The sequence below is a fragment of the Netta rufina genome, assembly GCF_964035555.1.
Source record: "Netta rufina genome assembly, chromosome: 12".
Lineage (NCBI taxonomy): Eukaryota > Metazoa > Chordata > Aves > Anseriformes > Anatidae > Netta > Netta rufina.
Window position 1 is genome coordinate 4,786,981 of NC_140135.1, and position 26,308 is coordinate 4,813,288.

Sequence of the window (26,308 nt, forward strand, 5' to 3'; positions counted from 1 at the left end):
TGCTAGTGAGAACAAGGAATGCTGGAACTGGCCCTAGGGAGTGAATCCAGCTTTTTCCAAATCTCATTCAGGAAAGTCTAATTTCTGCTCCTCTGCAGATTATCATGCTCATTCTGGCTTGTAAAAACAAGAGCAGAAAAATGACTAAATCTAAATGAAATTAATCTGCAGAAATAATGGTTGCTGCAAATGAGTTTGTTTGTCCAATGCATAAAGTTAGTAACAGAGAAGGAAAGAGGGCAAAGAAGAGATTAAGACTTTTTTCATCTTTGAAAATTTGCATTATTTTTTCCATTGTACGGGAGGTTTATGGCTGGGAAAATAATCAGTCAGCTGCTTAGTGTTTGGCTGCAGTGAAAGCAACACCAAATTCTGATGACTAACCCAACAGCCAGAGTTAAACACGTGCTTAACTGGTTTATTCCCCTGCGGACTTGTCTGGGAAACTAGATTACACTAAGTATGAGCAGCATTTAATAAAATTAATTTGCTCTCTCCCTGGTGGCATTTCATGACTGCTCCCTGCTATAGAAGGTCTGAAAGTTTTTGGGTTTGCTCTAAGACACTAGAAAACCATACATGAATACTGCAGTGTTTCATTATAGAAGCAGGTTGGCCTCACTGATGCTTAAAACCTCACAAAATAAATGCTGAAGCTTTACCAAGAAGACAGCACAACCCTCTGAATTACAGCGAATTATCTGACAGGTGAAATATGTTTATTTGTTTATTTGTTTTTTCTTTACATGCATTCTATGCAAAGTGCCAGGAACACATTGCAAAATTGTCAGCCACCACGTGGGAAAACTTAACCATAATTACTAGGTCAAAACAAAATTAATTATGCAAACATCGTAAAAGATAGTCTGAGCACTTGATTTTTCCTCCCTAATGCATCCCATAAAACTCTCAAACGACCAGGTAAGGAACCTGAACTCCAGTATGACCCGTCACGTCCTGTTGGGCAACAGGAGCCTTGCTCAAGAACTACACAGTAAAGCACAAGAAAATAGGAATTAGTGTACATTAATCAGAGAATCATTAAGGTTGGAAAAGCCCTCCACCATCACGCGGTCCAACCATGCCCCTACCACCACCGCCACCCACTAGACCACGTCCCTGAGCACCACGTCCAACCGGGTAAGAGCAGCTAGCAGGCAGGAACGTTTGGCAAGCAGGGAGAAAACCTCGCAGTCACAGGACTCTGCACACCTCGGCGAGCTGCTTTGTAGGTGAAGTCCCTGCTCCGGACACATCCTACAACAGCAAGGCTCCACCCTTCCAGCCACAGCACGGGGGAGCCGGGAAGCACAAGGATCTGCATGTGGAACTGGAGACCGGGGGCAGCTGGGGACGAGCATCCCAAAGCTGCTTCCCACGGCAGCTTGCTGCGTTAGAGGCATCCCACCACGTCACAGCAGGAAGCAGCAACTCGTGCTACGAGAGGCACTGCAGGGATATCCCTACCCAGGGAGGTGGTACAGATCTCACTGCTCACCTAACTTGGCAGAGCTGGGTTCTTAGCAGCACAGGAATGTTTATCCATAATTATTTACACACCTACAGAAACGCAGCAGGGTCACAGAGCACACAAGGAGCTGGGAATCAGGAGAGCAGTGTGGGTTAAGGGCTTCATGTGGCCAGCCCTTTCCCAGGCTCATCTGCATACTCTGAGGCACAAGATCTTTTTTAAGAAGACTGTAAAGTTCACTAAAAGACGTGCTTTCATTTCATCACATGGCCCTCACTGATACTTCAGCTCTTCCACAAGGAAGGCTCAGTCCACAGAGCAAACAAGGGCGTAATTGTAATTCCAGGCAGCAATGAATCTTCCCAAAAGGCTAAAGTACAGGTGGAGTGTCCAGAAGTACTTGACGTGCAGAGTGTTTTGTGAGCACAGCAACCAGAGAGCTGAGACGCCCCGGTCTGTCATCTGGCACAGACGGGACAGGTTCCACAAGGTCAGTGCCACCAGTTTCTGCACAGCCTCATGTTTTCCCATCAAAAAGACAGCACGTGGAAAGGGAAATAAAGAGTCCTGCTGCCTCCCTGGCCTCATCTAACTGACTAACGTTTGAAACACGACTTCAGATATGATGGATGGTATTTATGGAAGTAAAATAAAATAATTTGATTGCGGTAATTCAGGACCTGAATAAGCATGTTAGGCCCATAAAGCACGTTAATATCCTATTATGTCAATAAATTTCATATGCGTGTTTTGTATAGACACAATCTTTCCTTTAAAATAAAGCACAATCTGCTTGTGTTTGAATTTAAATAATAAATCAAAACCAACCGAGCTTCATTCCCTTCACTGCCCCAGGGAGGGTTTTCGGTGTGTTTGGCTGGGCTTTTTCAAGTCTGCTCTCCCAGGACCAACGACCAGGGCCCCATGGCATTAAGCACCGCATAAACGTGGCAGAGAAAATCCTCTCCTGGAGGGAACCGTGACTCAAACACGCACAAGGCTCAAAGGCTTAAGAGGAAAATCACTTTCCACTCTTCAAGACCCCGTAGTGCCAGGACTGAATCCAAAACTTCTGTCACAGAATTTATCTGTTGGATCAAACTCCCTCTCTTCCTTTTGTTCTCCAGCTTATCATTAGGAAACACTGCTGGAGCTACAAGATATATGCGTAAGCTCTCTACTGGGGGGGGGGAAAGCCCTATCAGACAAACAGGGATTTTGATTTGCTTTGTTGCAATACAAAAATCCCCAGGACAACAGCAAGCTAAACTGACAAGCTAACACATTCTTCCATGTGCCGGTATTCCACTTGGTTCCATTCATTTCTAATATCCTATCTCCCCTTTGAGTGCTTCCTGTAGAAATACTTTGGCTGAAACTTAAAGGAAATAGTTTTGTCAAAATTCCCTCCTTCCGACAACATTAACTCAAGATAAATTCACAACTAACCAGCCTGAAAACTTCGCTACACCAGTAAGTTACGGCTATCTGCAGACAAGCAACATAAATATTGACAATACAAACCTCCTTCTCCTTAAATGCGTTAATATTTACCAAGTCAACAAGAAAATGGATGCAGAAGTCAAGCGATCTCGTGACAGCGTGCAGCACTCTTTGTGAGCTACAGCAGTACCGTGAACACAACTTCCCATTTCCTTACTCTTGCTACAGTGTGTGTGTGTGTGTGTGTGTGTGTGTGTGTGTATGTATATATGTACACACACACATTCGCTCAAAAGAAATTCAAGGTAGAAGGGACAATTATGGTTTGGTAGCTCGTGGCTGAAACAACCAACAAACCAAAAGCTTTCTAAAAAGCCTTCTAGATAGACTATATCTATCTTATATGCTGATAGAAGATCCTCATCACTACCCGACAGCAAGGCAGATGGCGTCCCCAATGAACCATCGATAAGGGCAAAACCAACAAAGTGGTTAGCAGCATCTACTGGCTGCTCTAGGAGGTGGCCTATGACCTCCTATGTCCCTGCAATGTAAAAATGACTTGTTTTCTACCCAAAACAGAGCCTGTCTCTCCCCGAGACCTCTCCATACTGCACAAACTTGTCTCTCCTAGAGGACGTCCTGTACAACTTGCACCTTCGCTGGGGACCAAGCCAATCTGTATTTGTAGGTATTATATGGCTGAACTTTTACTACCCCTAATTGCCTTTCTACTAGCTCTAATTGCTGCTGCTATTAATTAGTGTTATAGTCTTAATATCTACTACACATCTATTTGCATCCTGGTAATATCTGTAATTGCTTATTATCTGTCCGTATATTCACCTTACTGAGCGTTGTATTTGCTAGTGCTGGTTGGTGCTAATCTGTAATAAGCAGAAACCTTGAGAAAATAAACTTCCTGTGCCTTTGTGCATCACAGAATCCTGTAAGCCCACTCCTGAGATCCCTGCAGACCCACAGGCCAGGTAACCCTTTGGGTCGTGACAGTCACAGACACATTTTTGGGGTGAGATGCATAGATCAGCCCTGTTTTATAGAGAAGTGACGGCTGTATTCTCGACCAGGGCATTGCTCCACCTGTAGAGCATCTCCATCACCACTTAGGGATTTGGCAGTGCAGCCAAGCAGCAGGAAGACCCCTGTGCACACACCCAGTCTAACAGCTCCATATTCAGAACACAAGGAAACAAGGCTTCAGCTACTGCTCTTCTGGAATACCATCTGAAGTTCATCTCAGCCTTGGCTTTCACCACGCTTTGTGAAAGCAGCTGTCAGCTTACTGTATTCTCCAGTGCACTATTTACAGCTCAACACCTTTAGAAACTCCCCTTTTAGCTGTTTTAATCCTTTCAGTACTCTTTCACCTGTGTTTTGCAGCACACAAACCAGCAGTACTTCCTTGCACGTGTATTAACACCCTCAATGAAGCAGCAGAGCCCTAGAAATACTGGGGCTCTGCAGTAGCAAAGAACCAAGCACTGTACGTTACCCAGCGCGGCAGCACCCAGCGACAGCACAGGCGGTGCACAAGGATAGCTAAAACCAACAGGATCTTTGGAAAGGAAGCCAAGTGCTTGCAGGGACAATTTGAGGCTTAACGCTGGGGTTGGCTGTGTTAAAATAACAACTTCTTCCAAGGGAAAGGAAAATTAAACAGTGATTAGACACAGGGCAACTGAGAAACTCGGATTCACATCAACAGATCATTTGCTTGGACGTGCTAACAGCAGTCTTGAAGCATAGTAAGTCTAGGTAAAGTCAAAGTTGTCAGTCATAACATCATGCTACCAAAAAAAAGGTAAGTGGTACAGCTACCACACTGCTAGAACCCCAGACTCTCATCTTATACCCCAAAAATGCTTAAGAGCTTCTATTATCTGAGCTAACCCAGGCACCTCAGTGTAACAACGCACTCACCGTGCACCACAAACATGCTTCATGTCTCTTCTAGGATCAGTAGGGATACATAACAGAAATACTGTGTGCTTCTCCAAGCGTACAGCCTTACTTTTCATCAAAGTTTTCCATACATATTTTGAATTTAGAGCTGCTGCTGAAAGATGTCAGCAAAAGCTAGGTAAAGACAAACAAATAGCAGCAACAGAATCTGTCAAATCTAACTTAGGACGGTACTAAATTTCCAAATGGCTAAGTCCTACTTTATAGCTTTCTTTTTGACAGCAAAAAGAAAGATTCCTAATTACATTTAGCAGAAGACAGGTACCCATCCCTAAAGGTCTCCAAAAACGTGGAAAAAAAGAACAGAGGACAGCAGAAAGAGGCCAAAGTTTACAACCCCGCTGAGCTTATGAAAATACTGGTTACAGGTGGTCTGGTCTGCTAGACAAGAATGGGGTTCTGCTACTTTCACAGGCAAACAGTCACTTTTGAAAGTACGGCCCCATACGTGAGGCTTTATCAGAGGGGGAACTGCCCTCCTGTAATAAACATCCCGCACAGACTCTGAGGCTCTGAGCAGGTTGCAATTTGTGCTGCTCAAGACTTTAGCAACTCCTGCTGGCTCAGCAGACTATGGAAATTGCCCCGATGAACTTTATTTCTATATGAGACAGATGAAAAAAAGACAAACAGAGCATGAATTAAAAAAAACCCTTCCATTAGGTTCTAACGAGAATTTTATAATACTTGAGACAAACTCTTCACAAATCCTTTCACTTCTTCCTGGCCTTCCACTCGCTCTTCAGAGCAGCTTTCCGGAGGACACAGGAATTTCCCGAGGATTGTAACAAGCATTAGGAAGAAAACATCATCACCTCACCCCCTCGGTGTACGAGGGCAGCTGAGGCTCCCGGTTCCTGCCTCAAAACGCAGGGCAGAAGAACGCGGAACACGCCGTGCAAGCGAAAGTAAGAAGAAAATAAGAATAAAAGCAGCGGGTGACACGGCGAGCCGGCTCCTACCGCCCTGCCCAGCACCCGGGGGGGCAGCAAGGGCCGCGCCGCCCCTCCTGAGGGGAACACAGCGCGGCTCGGGGCTGGGGGTGCCCACAGCGCATCTCCCTGCGCCCGCCTGCCTTGTAGGGGATCTCTTCGTCTATTTACACCCCCGGACACAGCCGGGAGCACCCTGGCAGCTGCAGGAAGCGTTTTGGGGCGTTATTTGGGGCGTTACAGCCCCGCACTGACGGGATCTGAAGGCAGCGCAGGGGGCAGGGGGGCTGTGGGGAAGCCGCGCTCGCCGCGCCTCAGCGGTGTTATCTCGCTCCGAAGCCCCACAGGCGACGCTGTGCCCTCCCCGGGGCTGCTCACACCGCGTTTTTACTGGCAAAAAAACGGGGAAAACAGCGGAAAAACCGCCCGCGGGCAAAGAGCGCCGGCGCGGCAAGGCGAAACGCCCGGCTGCGCGCCTCCGTTTAAACACCGCGGGGGGGGAAGGGGAGGGAAAAAATTATAAACAAGAGGAAAAAAGGGAGCGGGGAAGAGACCCTGGAGGCTGCAGGGGCTCCGCGCTTACTCACGGCTCCTCACGGTTCGCCGCCCGCCGCCTCAGCGCCCTGACGGGGAGCAGCACCGCAGCCCCTCCCCCTCCCCCTCCCCCTCCCTCCCCGCCTGAGGCGCGGGTGCGCTCCGCCCCTTGCCCCCCGCGTCACGTGGCGGGGGAGGCGCCGCTGTCACGTGGCCGCGGCTGAATGCGGAAGTGGGGGGGGAACGGGACGGGGCGGCGAACGCGAGGGGAAGGCAGAGAGGAGAGGCAGGAGGCGAGAGGAGGGTGCCCAGGGGCGTTTATTAGGGCAGGAACACCGCCACGCCGGCGGGACTCGGGGAATAAACGCCGGCAGGACCGCAGGGAGAGCTCGGAGCGGCTGGTTGCCAGTTGTCACTCCCTCCATTCCTTCGGAGTGATCCTGCCGACGGGCGACAGGCCCCACTCGATGCCCGCCTGTGTGAACACCTGCAGGAGGATAAACCCAAACGTTAACGCTGAAAGCAGGGAAACGTGCCACTACAGCGCTATTCCTGGGGTTTTCCATTCAGATTTCCTGTATCAGAACATCTCACTCACCTTTCGGTAAAGCAAGCGGAATGTATTTATATTGAGCATGACTTAAATAGTTCTGTTTTCTATTTCAAAGCATCTAGCTATAGATAGATAGATACTGCTATATAAAAATATCCGCATATATAAAACATACAAAATACCTAGATATAAATAGATTAATCCGGGATGTCAAGCCACATCACTAAAATGAATTTCTTACACATCACCCATACCGTTACTTTCACCATAACCTACACGTTCTGCCAAGACCTCTGCCTGAATAGCTCAGACAACGACATAACAAACACTTGCTTCTGCTCTGTTTGAAAAATCATTGGATAGCCTGATATTGAAATTTGTGTAGGAATTCAAAATAAAAATGATGAAATAGTAAAACTTTCATATCAAATTACTACTCACTCAAAAAAAAACCCTCCAAAATTCCGATCACTTACGATACTTGTAACAAGTAAGCCCTTCTGAGAATTGCTTGGAAGTTTACAGCTACATCACAACAAAATGGAGAAAAAAAAAAAGACTTACATAACCCCAGACAGTAGCAAAAACTGCAGCTCCACCGAGCAGTACCAGGTTTCCATACTTGTCATGGAAGTTTGGCTCATGTTTGTGATGAGCCTGCCTTACTGCAGTATGCTGGACACGGCGAGCTAAGGGAAGTTAAATTAAAAATACACAAGTCAACTAAAACGTACGTACAAACCATTCACAATCATTGTCTCCCATCAACGGAAAGGCAAAAATGCAAGGAAATAAAATAATCTTCAGAGCTTTGCAACAACTGTAACATCTGGGATGTACAGGAAGTCTTGCATTTCGTTTCAGCTCTCCCAGTTTCTCTCTAGAAAGGTGTCCCTGAAGTCTGCTTCTGGTAATAAATCCTTTAAGGTAGTTTTTTCGTTTACATTTTCTCTAGACCCTCAAGGTAGAAGTTCAACTACAGTTTTGACTATTTCTTTAAGAACATCATTTTAGCACATAGATGTTTATTTTTCAGTATATACATTTAAGATTTATGTTTATATTTCCAGTACATGTACTTCATATAAGCATTTTCAGGATGAGTCCTACCATCAAATGAAGCATCAGAGATGGTTAACACTTCTCGCATTCTCTTTAAGATTCTTGAAGGGAGGTGAAGAAGGAAGTGGAAATACCTGGAGGACTTTGCGTGATGTAAATAATAGAGGATTAAATACAAGAGAATCTCTCTGTATGACAGGATGGATGGATGTAAGTTTACAATATAAAAGGTACTCTTATTTAGGAGAAGACAGACTTAAGCATCAAACCACCAGCTTAAAAGAAGTGAGCCCACACAAGCACAAGTTTTGTGTTTTTTGTTTTTGTTTTTTTTTAAACTAAGGAACCTCAAACATCGACTGAGAGAAACACACCTAAGCACGTTTGTTTGGACTGAGCACATTATATATGCTGATGACCCAGGCCTGCAGCTGAGGGGACTGGCTGTAACGCTAGCGATTCCAGCACCGCAGAGGTTACTTAGCCCTTGAGTTTAAGCATTTAGCACTGACAGTGCCTTGCTACCTCACTACGCGGATTACAAGACCTTTATGCGCCTTTAATTATTATTAAGAAGGAAAAAACACTGAGAAAGGGAACCCAAGGTCAGCTCTAGTAAACAACTACGAGGTAGAAAACAAAAGAAAAAATAAAAAAAAATAAAAGCAGCAGAGGACAAAGGGCTGAGAGCTGCCCGCAGCCCCTCACCGGCCCTCAGGGACCTTCCCTCAGGGGGAACAAGCCCGGGGACAACTCAGGACCACCCCGGACAGGGACAGCAGGAAACCACAGAGCCCCACTGAGGAACCGGCCGCCCCCAGGCGCTGCCACAGCCCCGCAGCCGCCCCCCGCTTACCGGCGAGGCTCAGAGCGGCCCTGGCCACGGGGAACATGGTGCCGGGAAGTGGCCGGCGGGACGCCGCTACCCTTGGTGAGCCCTGAAAAACAAAATGGCCGCGCCGGAAGTTCCGCCCTTGCGCCTTCCCGCCGAGCGGAGCACGCTGGGTAATGTAGTTCTCCCGGGGCGGCATGGGGAGGCGGTTGTGGCGGAGCCGCAGCGCTCGGAGCGCTGTAGCCGCGGCGGAGGTTCCTCTAGAAGCTCTTCTCGGGGTTCTGCTCCGCTATACGGGTTCAGAAACGCTTTTTCAAGAAGAAACAGAGAGGGCAGGGAGCAGGCGCAGCCGTGACGGAGGCTCTAAGAGGCCCCGCGCGGCACCTGCTGCCGCAGTGTCAGGATGGCCGAGTGGTCTAAGGCGCCAGACTCAAGGCTCCCGCCTTCCCGCCGCGGCTGGGTATTCTGGTCTCCGTATGGAGGCGTGGGTTCGAATCCCACTTCTGACACCACTTTTTTTTTTTTTTTCGGTCTAACTCCACAAATTTAAATCCCTAAAAGACCTAAAAAGCTAAGGGGGAAGGTTTTTAGCGTGAAAAAAAAAGCATTTGACTCGCTGCGCCAGAGCGGCGTTCTGTGTTACTGACCCCCCCCCGGGCACAGGCACGCACACACAGCATGAATACGGGAGGCGTTGGAGACCCCACCGGCCGTTTCTCCAAGTGCCTTAATCATTTCACCCCTCCATTTTTCACACACACTGGCCAGCGACGTGCGTGCGGTTATAAAAATAAAGAAAACCTGCGGAAGCCCTAAAGCTCCTCTCAGTTTCATTCAGCCTGGAGAAGAGGAGGCTCAGGGGTGACCTTATCACTCTCTGCAGGTACCTTAAAGGAGGCTGTAGCGAGGTGGGGGTTGGTCTGCTCTCCCACGTGCCTGGTGACAGGACGAGGGGGAATGGGCTTAAGTTGAGCCAGGGGAGTTTTAGGTTGGATGTTAGGAAGAACTTCTTTACTGAAAGGGTTGTGAGGCATTGGAACAGGCTGCCCAGGGAAGTGGTGGAGTCACCATCCCTGGAAGTCTTCAAAAGACGTTTAGATGTAGAGTTTAGGGATATGGTTTAGTGGGGACTGTTAGCGTTAGGTCAGAGGTTGGACTCGATGATCTTGAGGTCTCTTCCAACCTAGAAATTCTGTGATTCTGTGATTCTGTGTGATTCTGCGTTTCTTTTGTGTTTTTTTTTTGAGGGAGAGGGGGACAGTTACGGGCGGAACACCAACCGCTCGCTGTGGCAGGGCGACGTTTTGTGGCGTTTAACGAGGGAGACGCGGGGGCTGTCGGCAGCCTCACGACAGGGCACGGCGATACCCTCGGGGGGGCGGTGCCGCCATGTCGCGACACGCTCCGCCCCTCAGCGCTCCGCGCCCGCCCGCCTGCCAATCACACGCCTCCAGCTTGCTCCCTTCCCATTGGCCCACCGCGGCCGTACTGACAGCGGCACCAGCGAATCGAAACCCGGCGGCTGGACACGGGCAGGCGCTGCAGCCAATGGGAAGCGGCCGGGCGGGGCCGAGCCGGCGGTGGGAGCGAGGGGCAGCCATGGCGGCGCTGGCGGTGCTGGCGCTGCTGCTGCTGGCGGCCTGCGGCGGGCAGCGCGCGGCGGGGCAGAAGCGGAAGGAGGTGAGGGGCGGGGGGGGAGCCCCTGAGGGGAGCCCCTGAGGGGTTGAGGGCTCACTTAGGGTTTATTTAGGGTTTAGTTAACAGTTTCTGGTTGTAGTCGCGAAGATACCGCTTATTTCTCCATGCTTCTTAGGGTTTCCTGTATGTATACGTTTCAAGGCAGCGAAGGGTAGTCGGTTATTTACCAAAACGTGTTTATTCCTGAGAGGAATAAACAAGGAGTGCAGACGTAGCTAGTGGGAAATGCTTGGTTTCTGTTAATTATGCTTCTTGTATGACATTATAACGCTCTTCGCCTTTCTTTAAAGGAGAATGTGCTGTACACTCATGAGTTCTGCAAGCGTGTACAGAATCATTTTTTTTTTTCTTTTATCTACCCTGGAAATCAATCGTTGAGCTCCCTTCTGTAGTGCTTCCAGCACTAGCGCTTGCTTCACTTCATGAGTTTTGAAATCTCCCCCAGGTGTGATTCTTCGTATCAAATAAATACCAACAGGACTGGGTTTGGGGTGCTTTGTGTGGCTGAAATAAATCTTATCGTTCGTGTGAGAAAGTCCCGAGCTGACAGCCACATCAGTGCTTGAAGTAAATGAACATCATTAGCGTGAGGCTCAGGAGGCTCTGTGAATGCCTTTGAGGCTCTTTATGAAGCATCCTGTCACGCGGTCATTATTCGTAATGAAAAATGTGCAGCAGTTTGTTACAGCAAAAATACAAACCTTCAGGTCTGTGATGTGAGAGATTGGAGGAAATAAAACACACAAAACCCTCAACAATATTTCTCTGGCCTTGTTTTCAGATGGTATTATCAGAAAAAGTGAACCAGCTGATGGAGTGGGCTAGTAAGAGATCTGTAATCCGAATGAACGGAGACAAGTTTCGACGCTTTGTGAAGGCGCCACCCAGAAATTACTCTGTGATTGTGATGTTCACTGCTCTTCAGCCTCACAGACAATGTGTCGTGTGCAAGTATGGGCTTAATTCATAATCTTGAACTTGAAAGTCATCATATGCTTTGTAGGACATTAAATCTAACAAGAGGGTAAAACTTGCAGGTACACAGGAGGACGATACTAACACCCATTATAGGAGGGTTATCTTTGAAGTTGTTGGTGGGAATGTGTGTGCTATGAGTGTGGGAAAACAGCATAGTCCTTAATGATTTATTCCCCTCTTAAAGTAATTGATGTTTTGCAGAGCAAATACTCTCATTGGTAGGCTTCTGGAGAGAGGGTGGAAACTCAACTTTCCTGGCGTGAGCTGCTGCTGAGGACATGTTTGCAGGATTACTGCTGGCCTTGCAGTCTAAAAGTTGCTGTTAATTAATGTTGATTGATGTTTGTTTACACTGATAATATTCCGGATCCTTAAATATATGAAGGCCTTCGTGTATTAAGCTGGGGGTGACAAGGTTCAAATAGATATCAGTAAATAACTTTTTTTACCATACTAATTAGTTTGCCATTGTCTGGCGCAGAAAAGTGGGTGTGCTTGTGTTTGTTTCAGTGCTTGTGTTTGTTTTCAGTTGCTCCTTGCAACTTTTTGCAACTTTCAGTTGCAAGTTTAGCAAATTGTGACCTACTGGGTTACATTTCTGTTTTCCATGGTTAGCACTGCTTCTTGTTATGAACACAATGACACTTGCACTTTATCTTTACATTAAAAAAAAAACACAAGTGCATATGCTTTGATTGTTAGATGAATGACCTCAATTTTTCTTTTGTTAAACGTGAGAAAACAAATGTGGAGGAATGGGTGGGATGGTTCTATTAAGGGGATGGATGGCTACAGGTCTTAAAACTGTAACTTGTGTTTTGAGCTAACACATGATACAGCCTCTCACTTTGTGTGTTTTTACAGGCAGGCTGATGAGGAATACCAGATTCTGGCAAACTCCTGGCGATACTCCAGTGCATTTACCAATAAGATTTTTTTTGCTATGGTCGATTTTGATGAAGGCTCAGATGTGTTTCAGATGGTAAAGTTATTTCTTTTTTATCTCTTAATGTTATTTTTAGCTCATGCGTTGGAGAATGAGAGTAAAACCATACAAAATGTATTAGAATGACTAAAGCTGTATAATATGACAGTGACTACACTGAAAAGTTAAAAGCTACCCCTCTGATACAGAAGAAAATTGAAGAGCAGAGGGCAGTAGTATTTTTGGCAGTAGTATTAACAGCACTGACAAATGTGGAATAGGTGTAAGGAGTGTATTAGCTTATCTGACTCTTCTCTGGGTCTGTCTCCTGTAATAACTTGTGGTGTCATTTTTAACGGAATTCCTCAGAATACAGCAAGAAGTAAGATAGAAAACATTGAACTCCTTAGGACTGGATATAAAAATTTGGATAACTAGGGGGTGGTTGATCAGGCTTTCAGAATTGACTTCTTTTGCTCTTCTACTGAGATTATATAACAAGATTTTAAAAAAATATATAATCTAAACAACAATTGCAAACATGCATGGAATGATAGAATTAATAATTAATCACAGTTTTGCAAATTGTAACTTTTTTTTTTTTTTAAGGAGATGCTTGCCTCAGTCTTCAAAAGTTACCTAATTTAGGTGATGGTACTTTGTAACATGGAAGTTTTAGAAAGGAGACATGGAATTTTTTAACATTCTTGTTAGATTTTTTCCCCAGAGTGAATTAGTTTTTGATGAAACACTAAGCTATGTCCTTCACATATTTATTGTATGTATTCTTATTTTGTAGGTTCCTCACTGAATAGTAGTATTTATAGAAGAAACATTAAAATAAAAACTGAAATGTTATGGGCAAAACAGTGTTGGGGAAGGGTCTTCATTAGGAAAAGATGATGGAACTTAATTTTAAAAACAACTATTTCTGTTTTTTTACTGTGGCCTTCTACTAACTGGATTGGATCTTTTGAGATGCTAGCTACAGATTGGAGTACTAATGAAGAAATGTTGATCATTTGAGAAAGTATGCTCAATTTAAAAAAAAAAAAAAAAAAGTAAACCATTGTTTTCCCCAAAGGCATCCAGGACACCTAGTGGTAGAGATCAAAAAAGTTGCTTCTAATGCTTAAGAGAGGAAATGGCATGGAACCTATGAGGGAACTTACAGGAGCTTATTGATTACCGTCTTAGATCAAATTCTTGCCTGTTCTGTTTTTATGAGGTCTAGAAGTGTGAGTTGCTGTGTGCTGTATACTTTTTTAAAGTCACTGTGAAATACGTTTATTGAATAGTTGTTCTTTCTGATTGACTTGGTGACTGTTGCACCATGCAGATGAAATGGAAGCGTGTTGTGAAGTAGACCTTTCATGGTGCTGTGTCTTTTGTGAATTTTCTAAATACAGCTAAACATGAATTCTGCTCCAACCTTCATTAATTTTCCTGCTAAAGGGAAGCCTAAACGAGGTGACACGTACGAACTTCAGGTGCGCGGCTTTGCAGCTGAGCAGCTTGCTCGTTGGGTGGCTGACAGGACTGATGTCAATGTAAGTGCGTGTGTTACACATGTATACTAAGACTTTACCCACCAACAGCTCTGCAGCACTCACTTATTACATGTTCTGGGTACAAAATACCCAGAATATGAAGTAATTGTGTTTAGTTGATAACTCTACTCTTAGATACTCCAAATGGCTCTTGTCTATATAATCTTCTATCCCTGTAAGTGTGCAAGGCCAGGTTGGATGGGGCTTTGGGCAGCTTGGTCTAGTGGAACTTGTCACTGCCTGTGGCAAGGATGTTGGAACTGGGTGGTCTTTAAGGTCCCTTCCAATCTCTGTGATGCTACATCTTAAAGCTTCCTTAACCCATTCCAATATTTTGTGTAATCCTCTGTTTAATAACGCGGTAAAACTCAGCTCCTTCCTTCCTCCCTTTTCTGCTCCTGTTAAAGGAAAACAGTCTTTCAAGTAGTAGGTAAGGTAATGGTGCATAAACCAGTAAAAGGAGAAGAAACTTTACCTACTTCTTTAGTCAGAATTATTATACACAAAGTTGTGGGGATGTTCTTTGTGTTCATATTTTTTTTTCCACTCTAATGTGTTTTTTGTTAGGAGTAAGGATATAATATGTAATGCAGTTGAGGTAAAATAACAGATCTTCTTTGTGTAGATTCGTGTGATAAGGCCACCAAACTACGCTGGACCGTTGATGTTAGGACTGCTGCTGGCTGTCATTGGAGGCCTCGTGTATTTGCGTGGAAGCAATCTGGATTTTCTGTACAACAAAACTGGCTGGGCATTTGCTGCTTTGGTGTGTAATTCTAGCTCTTCTCTGCCTGTTGTCACGAGTTTCATAGCAATTCAAATCTTTCAAAGCTATTGTATTTAAAGAAGCTTAAACATGCTAGAAGAAATCGAGGTGCATTTAGCTTCTCTTTTTAGTAGTCTGATACTATAATTTGATCTCAGTCTTTTCAGCTCAGTTAATGCTTGATTACCTGCTTTTAATACTAGTAAGAGATAGGATGATGCTTAGCTTAAGTACTACTTACTATGAAAGGAAAAGGAAATTGGGTGGGAAAAAAAAAACTACGGATGATTGTTTCTTTTTTCCTTTTCAGTGTTTTGTGTTAGCAATGACGTCAGGCCAGATGTGGAACCACATTAGGGGGCCACCCTATGCTCATAAGAATCCCCATACAGGACAAGTGGTAAGTCTCTTTTCTTTTTCTACTTTTCTGCATTTTTATTATATTTCTACTGATTAAATTCGATACTAAAAGAGGCAAGTCAGAAGGAAGCCAAGAATAGAATCTGCACTCTTACTAAGTCAATGAGGCTAACCTGTCCTGCCGTAAGGCAACTTAGCTTCAGATTTGCTTCAGAGAAGATCTGCCTTCTCTTAAAATATACCCATGAGAGAGGGATTTTGTAGGCAATTTGCAGCTCAAGTTACTTTGCAGACAAGCAATCACAAAATACCAATCTTAATCCAAAACAGAATAATCTGTTGTGTCATTGCCGTATGATAATGGTTATCTCCAATTCCATCTTGAGAGGAAGGTGATTGCTACAATTTTTAGTTCAGTGATTAATTATATAAGACTGGTGTTATCAGTTCTGTGATGTTTGAAGGATAAGGACAAACACTGTCTAGGTTTTTTTTAGCTATATTGCTTTCTGTGTTCAGCAATAAGCTGTTTGGGAGCTAGATAAAGAATAAGCAATTCTTAATCGGGCTAGAAATACAGTGATTAATTTACTGTCTAACAATATGCTCCACTTCATGTTGGAAACAGCTTTAAGTGCTTTCCATGCAGTAAAGCATTAGTCATTATATGGATGGTGCTCTGCAGAAAACAGGACATCCTGGTTCACAAGTGTTGCCTTGGAGTATATTTTTGCTGTTTTAATACCCAGAGAGTTTGGGGACTTTCTGTGGAGACTTTGATTACTCTAGTGACTGCAGGAAGCTAAGAAGATACTTAAATAATGCTCTAGGGTAAAGAGGATAGCATACAGAGTCACCAAAACTGTTTGCTAACAAGATGTTTGGGATAGGGGTTTTCCACCTGCTTCACAACCTAAGATAAGCATTTATTTCATCTTTCCTGTTTTTCTCTATCTTCCCCCAATGTATAAAGGTGTATATATATTTAACAAAAAAGTAGTAAGTCTTGGAAGCAGGATGATGAGAATGCTTTTTCTTAGTTTCTGAAGGTAGGTTGTTTTAAATGACTTGATCTCTTCCATCTCTTACCATTCCTGTTTGTTTCCATGTTTTCTTTGCAGCATTTATTTACCTGTGATATTGCTCTCCCCTGTCTTGAATATAATATACATACATACATAAATATATATATATACATAAGAAGAAGAGAAATCATTCTAAATCACTAAATGCAAAATAAAGGTGTCTGTTAGGTCTTACATGCTCAGCAGTGCTATTGTTGAACTTGGAGATTTCATGTATTTCATGGTCTTCTCTAGCTCATACACCTGTGTAATGACTTCATATAAAACATCTTGCTTTGAGATTCTCAAGGTAAACTAATGTCTACTGATCTTAGACTCATGAAATCTTGTTATTGGGGAAACATCAGTTTTAGCATGTTTTGATATGCACTGCCCTGCACATAATACAGAAGGAGATGCACTGTGAGAGTAGTCTGTATGTACCAAGAGCATTGTCTTTCAGGGCACACATAATGTATTGGCTCTTCTTGTGCAGTTTACTAGGAATTAATTTAGTGAGGTGTCCTTTCATGCCTGCTTAGGTAGGTCAGGCCCTCTGTATTCTTCTGCTAAAAGTCAATCTGCTTATGAAATGTGTTTTTCTACTTGGATATTACATCGCAATCATAGTGAAGCAGAGCTTCCCGTAAGGGATTGAACAACAGCAGTCTTTAACTTCCACAAATTTTGAACTTTCTGTTCAGTTGGTAGACTTGTAACGAAGAAAAAACAAACCTGTCTGAGCCAGCTTAGAGTAGAAGTTCTCATCTTTGGAATGTTTTCTTGGAAGCATTTTTACTTTTTGTTTTGTATTACTACTTCTGTTTACCTTATTCCTAACCATTTTTAATCTTAATACAAAAGCTGAAGAGTAAAGCTTCAAGGATGTTGGTAGTGGTGTTCCTTTTGCTGTGATGCCATGAAAAAGATTTCAAATGTTGGGCACCAGAACCAAGTGAGTAGGGTTCATTTGCAAGTTGAAGAGACTGTCCCAAAACTGAGAAGCAGTGTATGTATGTAGAATAAGGATCCAAGTCAGAGTATGGCTCCGACTTGGAAGGCAGCGGGTGCTTTGGGCATTATTGTGCTGTTTTGCCCTGTCGAACAGGCAATCTGGATCGTGAAGGGTGTAGCTGCACTTCTGTTGTTATGATCTGTGCGGTACTTTGGGCTGTTGACACGCAATAGTAGAAGGATTTCTGATGCTGCTGCAAAATAAATCGGTGCACAGCCAATAACGTGAATTGGTATACAACAGATTTACACTACAACTTCTTTCCTGTCTCTTGACAGAGACACTGCAAAACCCAGTTCCCAGCTTTATAGCTGTTGTTAATTGTTTCAAAGTTGACTCCAGCCTTTCTAAAATTCAATTGCTCTTTGTCTCTTGCAGAGCTATATCCATGGAAGCAGCCAAGCCCAATTTGTTGCAGAAACGCACATTGTTCTTCTGTTTAGTATCCTTCTTCCAGAGATGCAAGTTGGTGGTGACAATTTTTCGGTTAGCTTATGCTGCTGCCTCTTTCATGAGAGCATTTTGTCAAGGCTCGTATCTGTCACCTAATGCTGAGCAGAAGCTTGTAGAGCCTTTCTGTGTTGACAGCTACGCCTTTCTAATGACAGTGATCTTTAAGCTGAATAGAAAAACATTTACTGCTTTCTCTCTAACTTCTGCCTTGCTCAGTGACCAAACTGGATAACATTAAAAACGTGGATCCTAGTGGCATTATACATGTAGGGTTCTTCAGGATAGTCCCTGTTCTTTTCTGCATGTCTTGTCTCTTCAGTCTCACTTACTTCTTGCTTTGGTGTTGAATTCTTTCCTTTGTTACTGGTGTTCTTCTTTAATTTCTTTGCTTACCTTCTCTGTTTTTAATTTTAGCTCTTTTAATGCTAACAAGTCAGGATTTTTCCATGCTGGTATTAAGCCATCGGAGAGGCAAGCAGAATCTTGCTGGCTGGGTTTTTTCATTTCTCGCTTGTATAAAAATGTTTCTTTTGAGTGTCAGCAGTACTCTGAAATCCAACGTTCTTCTGCTTGCACATGCATGTCTTTGATCCATCATCTGTACCTAGAATCATCTCTGAATCAAACCCTTCTTCCTTCTCTTGTCACCTGCATCAGCCTGTGCCTTATTTTATCTTTTGTTTAATACTGTTTTTTGGCCTTGCAGCTCCAAATTGTTTACATGTCATGGTACACAAGCATACATACGTGCAGACTTACTACAGACACATCAACTGGCTTCTCACTTAAACTGTCTCGTTTCAAAACTTCTTTCAAAGTACCTGTCCTCTTCAGTGCTCTGCTGTGGTTAACAAGTTCCTTCTGTTGCAAGAGCAAGGTTCTTTAACTGAGTGACTTCAGCTGATTTCTTCCTTTTCTCTTAAATCTTAATATCCAAATTTCAGCAAGAGATGCATTTTTTTTTGCATTTTTCCGTTCTAATTCATCAATATAAAGTAAGCAATTGATGTTTAAGTACACTGGTGCGTGTGGGGGGGAAGTTTTCAACTCTGTATTCTTTATCAAAGACTTTTTTTATTATTACTACTATTTTTTATTATTACTACTGGAAAACTCCATTTAGAAGGGGGCTTAAGTTTCTTCTAATTGAAGAATTAGAAAAGACTGAAATGTTTCTACTTGACAGTCACCACATTGGATCAAACATTGCATGCATTTTATTTATTCTATTAGCTGAGTAAAGATAGCAGACGATATATCCCTGTATCTTCTGGTTTGTACTTGAAACTTTCTGTCTATTTTCTCTTAAATGTTGTCAATTATTGAGTAACTTTCAACTTGCTTCCTCCCCCCTGACCTGTTGTTGTCCAGAAAGCCTTTAATTTTTCCACTGAGTGTTAATTTCCCAGGTATGGGGTGGGAGTTAACACAGGAAATGAGGAGTGAGTGTGTTGTATTAAGTCTAGCATATTTTGTTGATTTAGCCTTAAACAGTGTTCGTAGATGGTGGTGTTACTTTAGGAATGGTTCTCCTCCATGAAGCTGCTACTTCTGACCTGGATGTGGGGAAAAGAAAAAGTGAGTACAACTACTTGTCTTTCTATCGAGAATTGATAGATGCCATAAAGATTTTTGATACGATATTTAATAAAAATGCATTTACACTGTGGGGTTTTTATTGTGAATATCAGCTCATTTTTTGATTTTTTTAAAGAATATTTTCCTGTCAGTTTCCAGCAAACAATGTTATTTGGGGTCTTCAACCTTGCAGTTATCACAACAGGAATTATTTCCAGTTTAGATTCCATGGATCTATCTTCTTCCTTTTCCACAGCTATTAAGTAGGGGTATTTAATCTGAAAGTGCAGGCAGGTCCCACACGAGTCGTATGTCTGAGGCCCAAGACCTTTTTTTTTCTTTTGCTGCTGTTTGCAGCAGAAGCAGCAGCAGTAGTTTGAGTTCTTCTCAGATTTCATTGGTACGCTTGGACTTCTGGTGGGAGAGAAGTTGAACACCTCTGCTTTACTCCAGGAATGCGTACCATAGCATGCATGTGTGCATATACATTCCACCTTTAAGTACAAGTGAGTCCTTGGTTATTTCACCAGTATTTGGAGCTGTTCAGCAAAATTCAAAGCAGTCTGGGGAGAAAGGAAGATGTAAAGATGCCTTTCGCCATTTTGTTAGTAAGGGAGGGAAGAAGGGACTGAGTTTTTTCTCTTAAACTGCTGGTATAAAATTGACTTACAGTAGGAATTTGAAAGAAAATTAATGCTGATATATTTCATAGAATCATTCAGGTTGGAAAAGACCTCTAAGATCATCTAGTTCAACCTTTTAACCTGGTATTGAAAGCCACCACTAAATCGTGCCAAGTTGTACATCTACACGTTTCTTGAAAACCTCCAGGGATGGTGACTTAACCTCTTCCCTATTCTATTCTAATACCCTATAAGCCTTTCAGTAAAGAAATTCCTCCTAATATCCAACATAAACCTTCCCTGGTGCAACTCGAGGCCATTTCCCTGTGTCTTTATCACTTGGTGCTTGCGAGAAGAGGCCAATCACCACCTCTCTCCAACCTCCTTTTAGGTAATTGTAAAGTACAGTAAGATCTTCCCTGAGCCTTCTCTTCTCCAAGCTAAACAGCCCTAGTTCCCTCAGCTGCTCCTCATAAGACTCTTTTTTTCTAAACCCTTCACCAGCTTCGTTGTGCTTTGGACATGCTCCAGCGCCTTGATGTCCTTCTTGTAGTGAGGAACTCCAAACAGAACACAGGATTTGAGGTGCAGCCTCACCAGAGCCCAGTACAGAGGGAAAATCGCTTCCCTGCTCCTGCTGGCCGCTCTGTTTCTGATACAAGCCAGGACTGTCGGCCTTCTGACTCCTCCTAAGGGATTATAATAAAGGTCTCATCTGACCAAACCTGTAAATATTGCAGAAAGCTTTTAAAAACCCCAGTCGCTGTGGTGTTTTTGGAGAGAGCTGTCACTGCCATAATCTTACTCTGTGTCTCTTGCAGTCATGTGTATAGCTGGGATTGGCTTGGTGGTGCTGTTCTTCAGTTGGCTGCTCTCTGTCTTCAGGTCGAAATACCACGGATACCCGTACAGGTACAGCTTTGCTGCTGCTTCAGTTGTTGTTCTCGTGTGCATTGCAGTGCAGCTGTACATCACTGCAGTCTGCTTTGTAGAGAATGGAGAAAATAAAAATACTGGCATAAAGATTAAGAAAAAATAATAGAAGTTTTTACCTGGATTTATGAATGAATCTGTTGCTGTGGGCTGGTATTTCCTTGTCTGGTAATGTTAATGTAAGTCAGAAGGGAGAAGGAAGCAAAGCACTTTTTTTTTTTTTTCAGACATCTAGTTTGGTGGGAAATACTCTTTAAAAAATGCTCCACTTGCTTCTCAGTAGCAATATTGGCTGATATGATGATCAGAAACACAATATTTGGTGGATAACAGTTTTCAGTCTGGCCAGAGCCAGGATTGCAGTACATTCCTTTTCATGCCACTATGCTTTACAAAGTATTTCTATTCTCATAGTGATATTTAAAGCTGCCAGTATTCCAGGACTGCTTCTATAAGGAGTCTAGCACTCTTCATTGAGTGGTTTATTTATTTATTGATAGATACAGGTGTATTGGGTGTTTTGACCAGGTTTATGTTTTTGTAGGAATCAGTACATTTGAGGGGCCAGCTTCTAACCATCTCGGCTTCTGCCAAGAGTTTAATGTGTCTGCAAAGCTAATCCTAGTTTCCATAGGCAAACATGGTCCTGTTTCTCTGAAAAGTTGTCATGGCAGGTTACCTGGTGGGTATAAGCAGAGAGCATTGGTGGGTTCATAGGAGTCTGTAATACACAAGGACATGGAAGATGTATTTTCACAAGATTTTTACTTATTACAGATTAACACCAATCACCACGAGCAATCTCATCTGAATTAGATTCAAGCAGTGAGGTTCAGGCAGTTGCTAAAATCAAAATCATTTTCCTCATTATTTATTTTCAGTTTCAGTATTTCTTAAGTGATCTTGCTGTCTGAGACTGGGAGTGTACGTTTTGGCGGTAGCCGTGGTGAAGCCAGAGGTCTGAAGTTAGTTTATAATTCCTGAAATTATTGGCTGTTATCATAACTGTGAGGTTCAAGGGCAGCTGCTCTAACTCACTGTGAAACATCTCATGCTCTTGTCTAACAGCCCTTAGCAAAGCGCATACAGTTGCAGTGTGTGATGCCAGCCCAATATTTTCATGCAGATACTGAAATTCTGCTCAAAAAGCCTTTTGTACTTCTTGATCTTCTTCTGTTGACTCCTCAGAAGCATCCATGATGTGTATTAAGGAATCCTCTGAATCCACTGTTGCAATCTCTTTATATCCACAGGCTGGGTAACTGCTTAGGCAGAAGTCAGATCATTTGCATTTGTAAATATCTCATTAATAAAATGTGTTAGTCACTAGGACTTCTGTAAGACCAGAAGAAAGCTGAGTTTCTTCCTTGTTGAATAACTGATTGGCCTTTGTTCTGTTCTGTGCTGTGGTCTTACGTACTACTTCTAAATCTGTAGAAGGCACAGTGTGGTTGCTCTGGCTTTAGAGGTACTAGAAGGCTTGCTTTTAAGTGGTTTTCTCCACAGCCATTTATATCTTAGCTGCAGCAGGCCCAGTTCCTTGTTCTGATTTTCTAGGTATGTGTGAAAGCTAAATAGAATGTTGTACAGCTTTGTTTCTTATAGAATTAATAAGCATTCTGTTTTTCCCCTGCAGTTTCCTAATGAGTTAAAGGATTCCAGAATGTAACATCAGAAAGGCGGCGGCTCTGAAATTGCGTGGTGTGGAAGGGAAGAGCTCAATATGTATGGTTCATGCTACCTCTCTTTACACTGAATGAGATAGTTAAACACTGAACCAAAGACAACGTGTAGTGCCTTAAATAAAACAAGCAATGTGCTCTGAAGGACAGAGTATTAAGATGCAATCTCTCTCATAAGCTTTACATCTTCTGAAACAACTTTGAATCTAACAAAGTTCTGAACTTTGTGTTTAGAACTACTGTGTTTCCTTGGACTAACCAGAAACAGTACGTTACATTCAGTTGGATAATCTGTTTTCCATGGTTTTCTTCCCCTCAAATACTGACTTTTATTCACACATAACAGGTGATGGTAGCTTTTCTGTCATGCCTTTTCATGGTTGATGAGACCTCCTCATGTACCTGCATCTCTCTTCCTTCTGTCTGTGTGTGACCCTCTGAGCATACTGCAGGTTCCGATACGGTATCTGCGTGTCCTGGAGCTGGATCTGAATGCTGAGAAGAGCACGGAACTGCTGTGTGACGCAAGAGATCGCTTCACAGATGAAGGAAGAATTCTTCATGTAGAAATGACTCATTAAAACTTAAATTAACATTTCACAGGGTGATCTACTAATGAGTTTTATAGTTGATATTCAGGACTGGAAAAAAAAAAAACAAACAACAAAAAACTCGGTGTATTTATTTGTTTTCCCCCCACTAAATTACGAAAATATGATAAACTCTGCTGTTCTTGATTTGATTGAAGTCCCTACTTGTTATATAGCAACTTGTTTAATTATTAATTCAAAACTTTCTTTGCCAAATACTGAAACTACATCAATTAGCTTCTATGCACTGGCTTAGAGCTGAAAAAATGTTCCCATAGCAATCCATGCTTCCCCGCCCCACCACCCCCCTCAAAAAAAGAAAAAAAGAAAAAAAAAGAAAAGCTGATTACAAAGTTAATTGATTATCTGTCACATGAATTACAGGTTGCTAACTGGCTTTAAAGTTACTGCTCAAACCACCTGGTGTCAGATTTTGGTCACTATTTAAGCTCTTGCATTCTTTGTTTCCTCCAAGTTTTGTTTCAGCCTTATGTACTTGGGAGGATGTGGGAGTGGGCAGAGCTATCTAATTCCAGGATAAATATTGTTACTCCAGGGAAGATTTGTTAGCCTTACAGTTGAAGGGATGTGCTTTTTGCGCTCTCATCTCACAAAGGTGCTTTGTCTTGAGGATTCTCGAATAGAAGACCTTGTGCCTCAGCCCCCACTGTTGTGTAATTCAGCATCTGTACTACAGGAAATCTGTGGCCTATTTCAGTAATACTTCCTCTTGTAGACTATGGTGGCCTTGGAGGTTTCTTGTCAGAGGAAAATGTTTTCTGCTTCTGCCTCTCTCCTGTTTCAAGGGGTTACAGGATTTGGCCACTTTAGATTTAAGCTCAAAAAGGACTATATTGTTCAAAGTAGAATGTTTTTCTTATGCAATTTTGCTAAATTAACACAGAGCTCAAGTGCCTTAACTTTGCTAATTTAGTTGTTTGACATTTCAACTTGTTGGTGAGATGCATTTTTTTGATGCCATACAGAATGCAAAGGCTTGGTGGAATGGATAAAATGTGTGCTTGGCTGGATTTTGGACAACTTTCAATAAATTTTTTTAATCTAATTGATGCTTCTCTGTCTCTTTAATTTCATCATAGAACAAGAAACAGCATCCATTTTCTTCTGTTGTTTCAATGTGTTAATAAGTGTTTGTGTATAGCAAATAACCTGAATATGGCTGGGTAGACTGGGTTAACAGTGCACTGTATTATGTTATGGTGTTTATGCAGGAAACTGCAGCCCAAAGTGACATTACTAGAGATCTTTGCGTGTAGTCAACTAACGCCAGAAAGGTTGCATGTTTTTTCACTTGGCTTTGAGAGCTGTCCTGAGGTAAGTCTTGGCTTCCTGGAGTCCTGGGCAGATAATGTTTGCAGAGGTGGAATCTAATGAGCACTGTGGATTTGCCTGGAACGGTTCTGGGCTGCTGTGGCTGTTGTTTGCTTTGCTGTCCTTTTGGTATTTCGAGGGTGCTTCCAAGAAACCTTTAGGTTGGCTGGTCCTACTTCAGTTGTTAGCTGTGCGGGCAAAAGTGATTTACAATCTCATTGTAAAGAAGCAATGTTATTTTCTTAGGCTTTCAGATTTTTTTTTTTTTATGTGATGTGTCTTGTATTCTGTTTCTCTAAAAAAAACATTCAGTCATATGGACCAACTTTAAACAGTTGTGCATCACGTTGCTGGATGGTGCAGACATGTTGGACTTCATTTGAGGTGGTATACCTGTTCAGAGTTGTATGGATTTTCTTCTATTCCCATGCTGATGTATGAAATTAAAACAATGCTTACTTTTTCCCAACATTTTTTCTGCTCTCTAAGCTGAAGATGAAGCTCAAGGAGAAGGGGACAGGTGCGATAGGTGAGCAGAGGATGATTGAGTGCTTCCACAAACCTGTAGCAGATTTAGAGAGCGTTCAGTCCTAGAAATAAACTATTTGGCTTGTACAGCAGCTGAGGCAGTAGCTATATTTGGGACACGGTGATTATTTTGGCCCGTCAGCACACGAATCTTGCCTGACAGGCTGGTGTAACACATTTCTAGACCAGTAGAACAAAGGTGGAAGAAGCAATGCATTAGAAAACAGAAATGCCAAAACTGTGTGTTTGAGGCCATCTCCTCTACCAAGTGAGGCATTAAACAGCTCAGACATAACCAAAAGCTCACATTTTAGAGAACATTTATTATAATAAAAGCAGAAAATGGTATAGTCTGTATTTTAAAATGGACTGTGCAGTTTTGTTAATGCGGCTGGCCACGAAGATTGCTGCTTTTTCTACTTTTGAGAAGATGCTGTGGTGTATTTTGTAGCATTTTGGGACCAGCTAAAATTAAAGCAGTTCTCTGACAAAGCAAGCCCAAAGCAAGTGAGTAAATCAAATTGGATTAATCTAGATAATGTATTTTGTTAATCCATGGATTACTGGAAGCTCCTGTTTTAAAACCATACTAGTGTTCAGAGATCCACTTGGTAGTGGTGCCTGATAACCATTCCTCCAGCCTGGCCTTTTACAAAGGAGCTTCTGAAGCGCGTGCCCTTCAGGGGCATGACTGTCTACAGTCCTACAATAAGAAGGAAAACATGCTGAGGTTTGTGTGCTGTGCATGGTGTGGTGCTCATCATCCCACGGCTGATGATGTCTGCATGGCTGGATGTATATGAGCAATCACATGATTGCAGCATGCATTGAAACACGAGTGTAAGAATGCGTTAAACCTTCTGGCAGGTAACGGGATAGCCGTCCGTGTTTGGGGATTACAAGACTATGGCTGCCTGGAGGCTTTAGAAGTTTCCTAGTCACAACTGTTGCACTTCTTCCCCATTCTGAGCCTAGTTAAAAGGTGTAAAAGGAAGTGTGACAGGACACTTTTATCGGTGGTCTCTATTCCTGACAAATCAAAGTAGGGTTTTTTAGAAGTACTGAAGAAGGTCAATTGTTCTACCTCCTAAATGCTTAGGAACATTCAGAGAAAACCAGGTGTCTGAATTTCATGGGCTTGTTTGGATATGCTGCTCTATCATATTATGCTAGATCTTCTTGTATACAAACTGTGGGAAGAGAAGAATAATTTGTGGTTCTACATGGTTTATTAGCTATGGTTTCCGATAGTGCATTTTAAAAACTAACAGGTCTTTACCCAAAAATCACGTGCTGAATGTGTGCATGTGGTTTTTAAGAGGTTAGAATTTAATCTGCTATGAGAAATTAATTCCCGCAAATGATTTGGAAAAGTACTGGCACTTGGTTTCTCCATTGTACCCTGATATTTACTACTTTCTCA

General features: G+C 42.9%; 2 protein-coding genes across 2 annotated transcripts; one reads left to right on the forward strand and one right to left on the reverse strand.

Annotated features, from left to right (window-relative positions):
* Positions 1–6,663: 6,663 nt before the first annotated feature.
* COX7B (cytochrome c oxidase subunit 7B) lies at positions 6,664–8,945 on the reverse strand. Its single transcript, XM_084293858.1, has 3 exons — positions 8,835–8,945; positions 7,481–7,605; positions 6,664–6,850 (listed from the first exon to the last, which is right to left on the reverse strand). The coding sequence occupies exons 1-3, from the start codon at positions 8,869–8,871 to the stop codon at positions 6,776–6,778; spliced, it is 237 nt and encodes a 78-aa protein (XP_084149984.1). The 5' UTR covers positions 8,872–8,945; the 3' UTR covers positions 6,664–6,775.
* Positions 8,946–10,389: 1,444 nt separating this feature from the next.
* MAGT1 (magnesium transporter 1) lies at positions 10,390–24,091 on the forward strand. Its single transcript, XM_084294292.1, has 10 exons — positions 10,390–10,490; positions 11,290–11,459; positions 12,351–12,468; positions 13,821–13,961; positions 14,587–14,727; positions 15,038–15,127; positions 17,545–17,608; positions 19,123–19,197; positions 20,642–20,732; positions 22,390–24,091. Exons 1-10 carry the CDS (start codon positions 10,410–10,412, stop codon positions 22,403–22,405), a joined length of 987 nt encoding a protein of 328 aa, XP_084150418.1. The 5' UTR covers positions 10,390–10,409; the 3' UTR covers positions 22,406–24,091.
* The last annotated feature ends 2,217 nt before the right edge of the window (positions 24,092–26,308 follow it).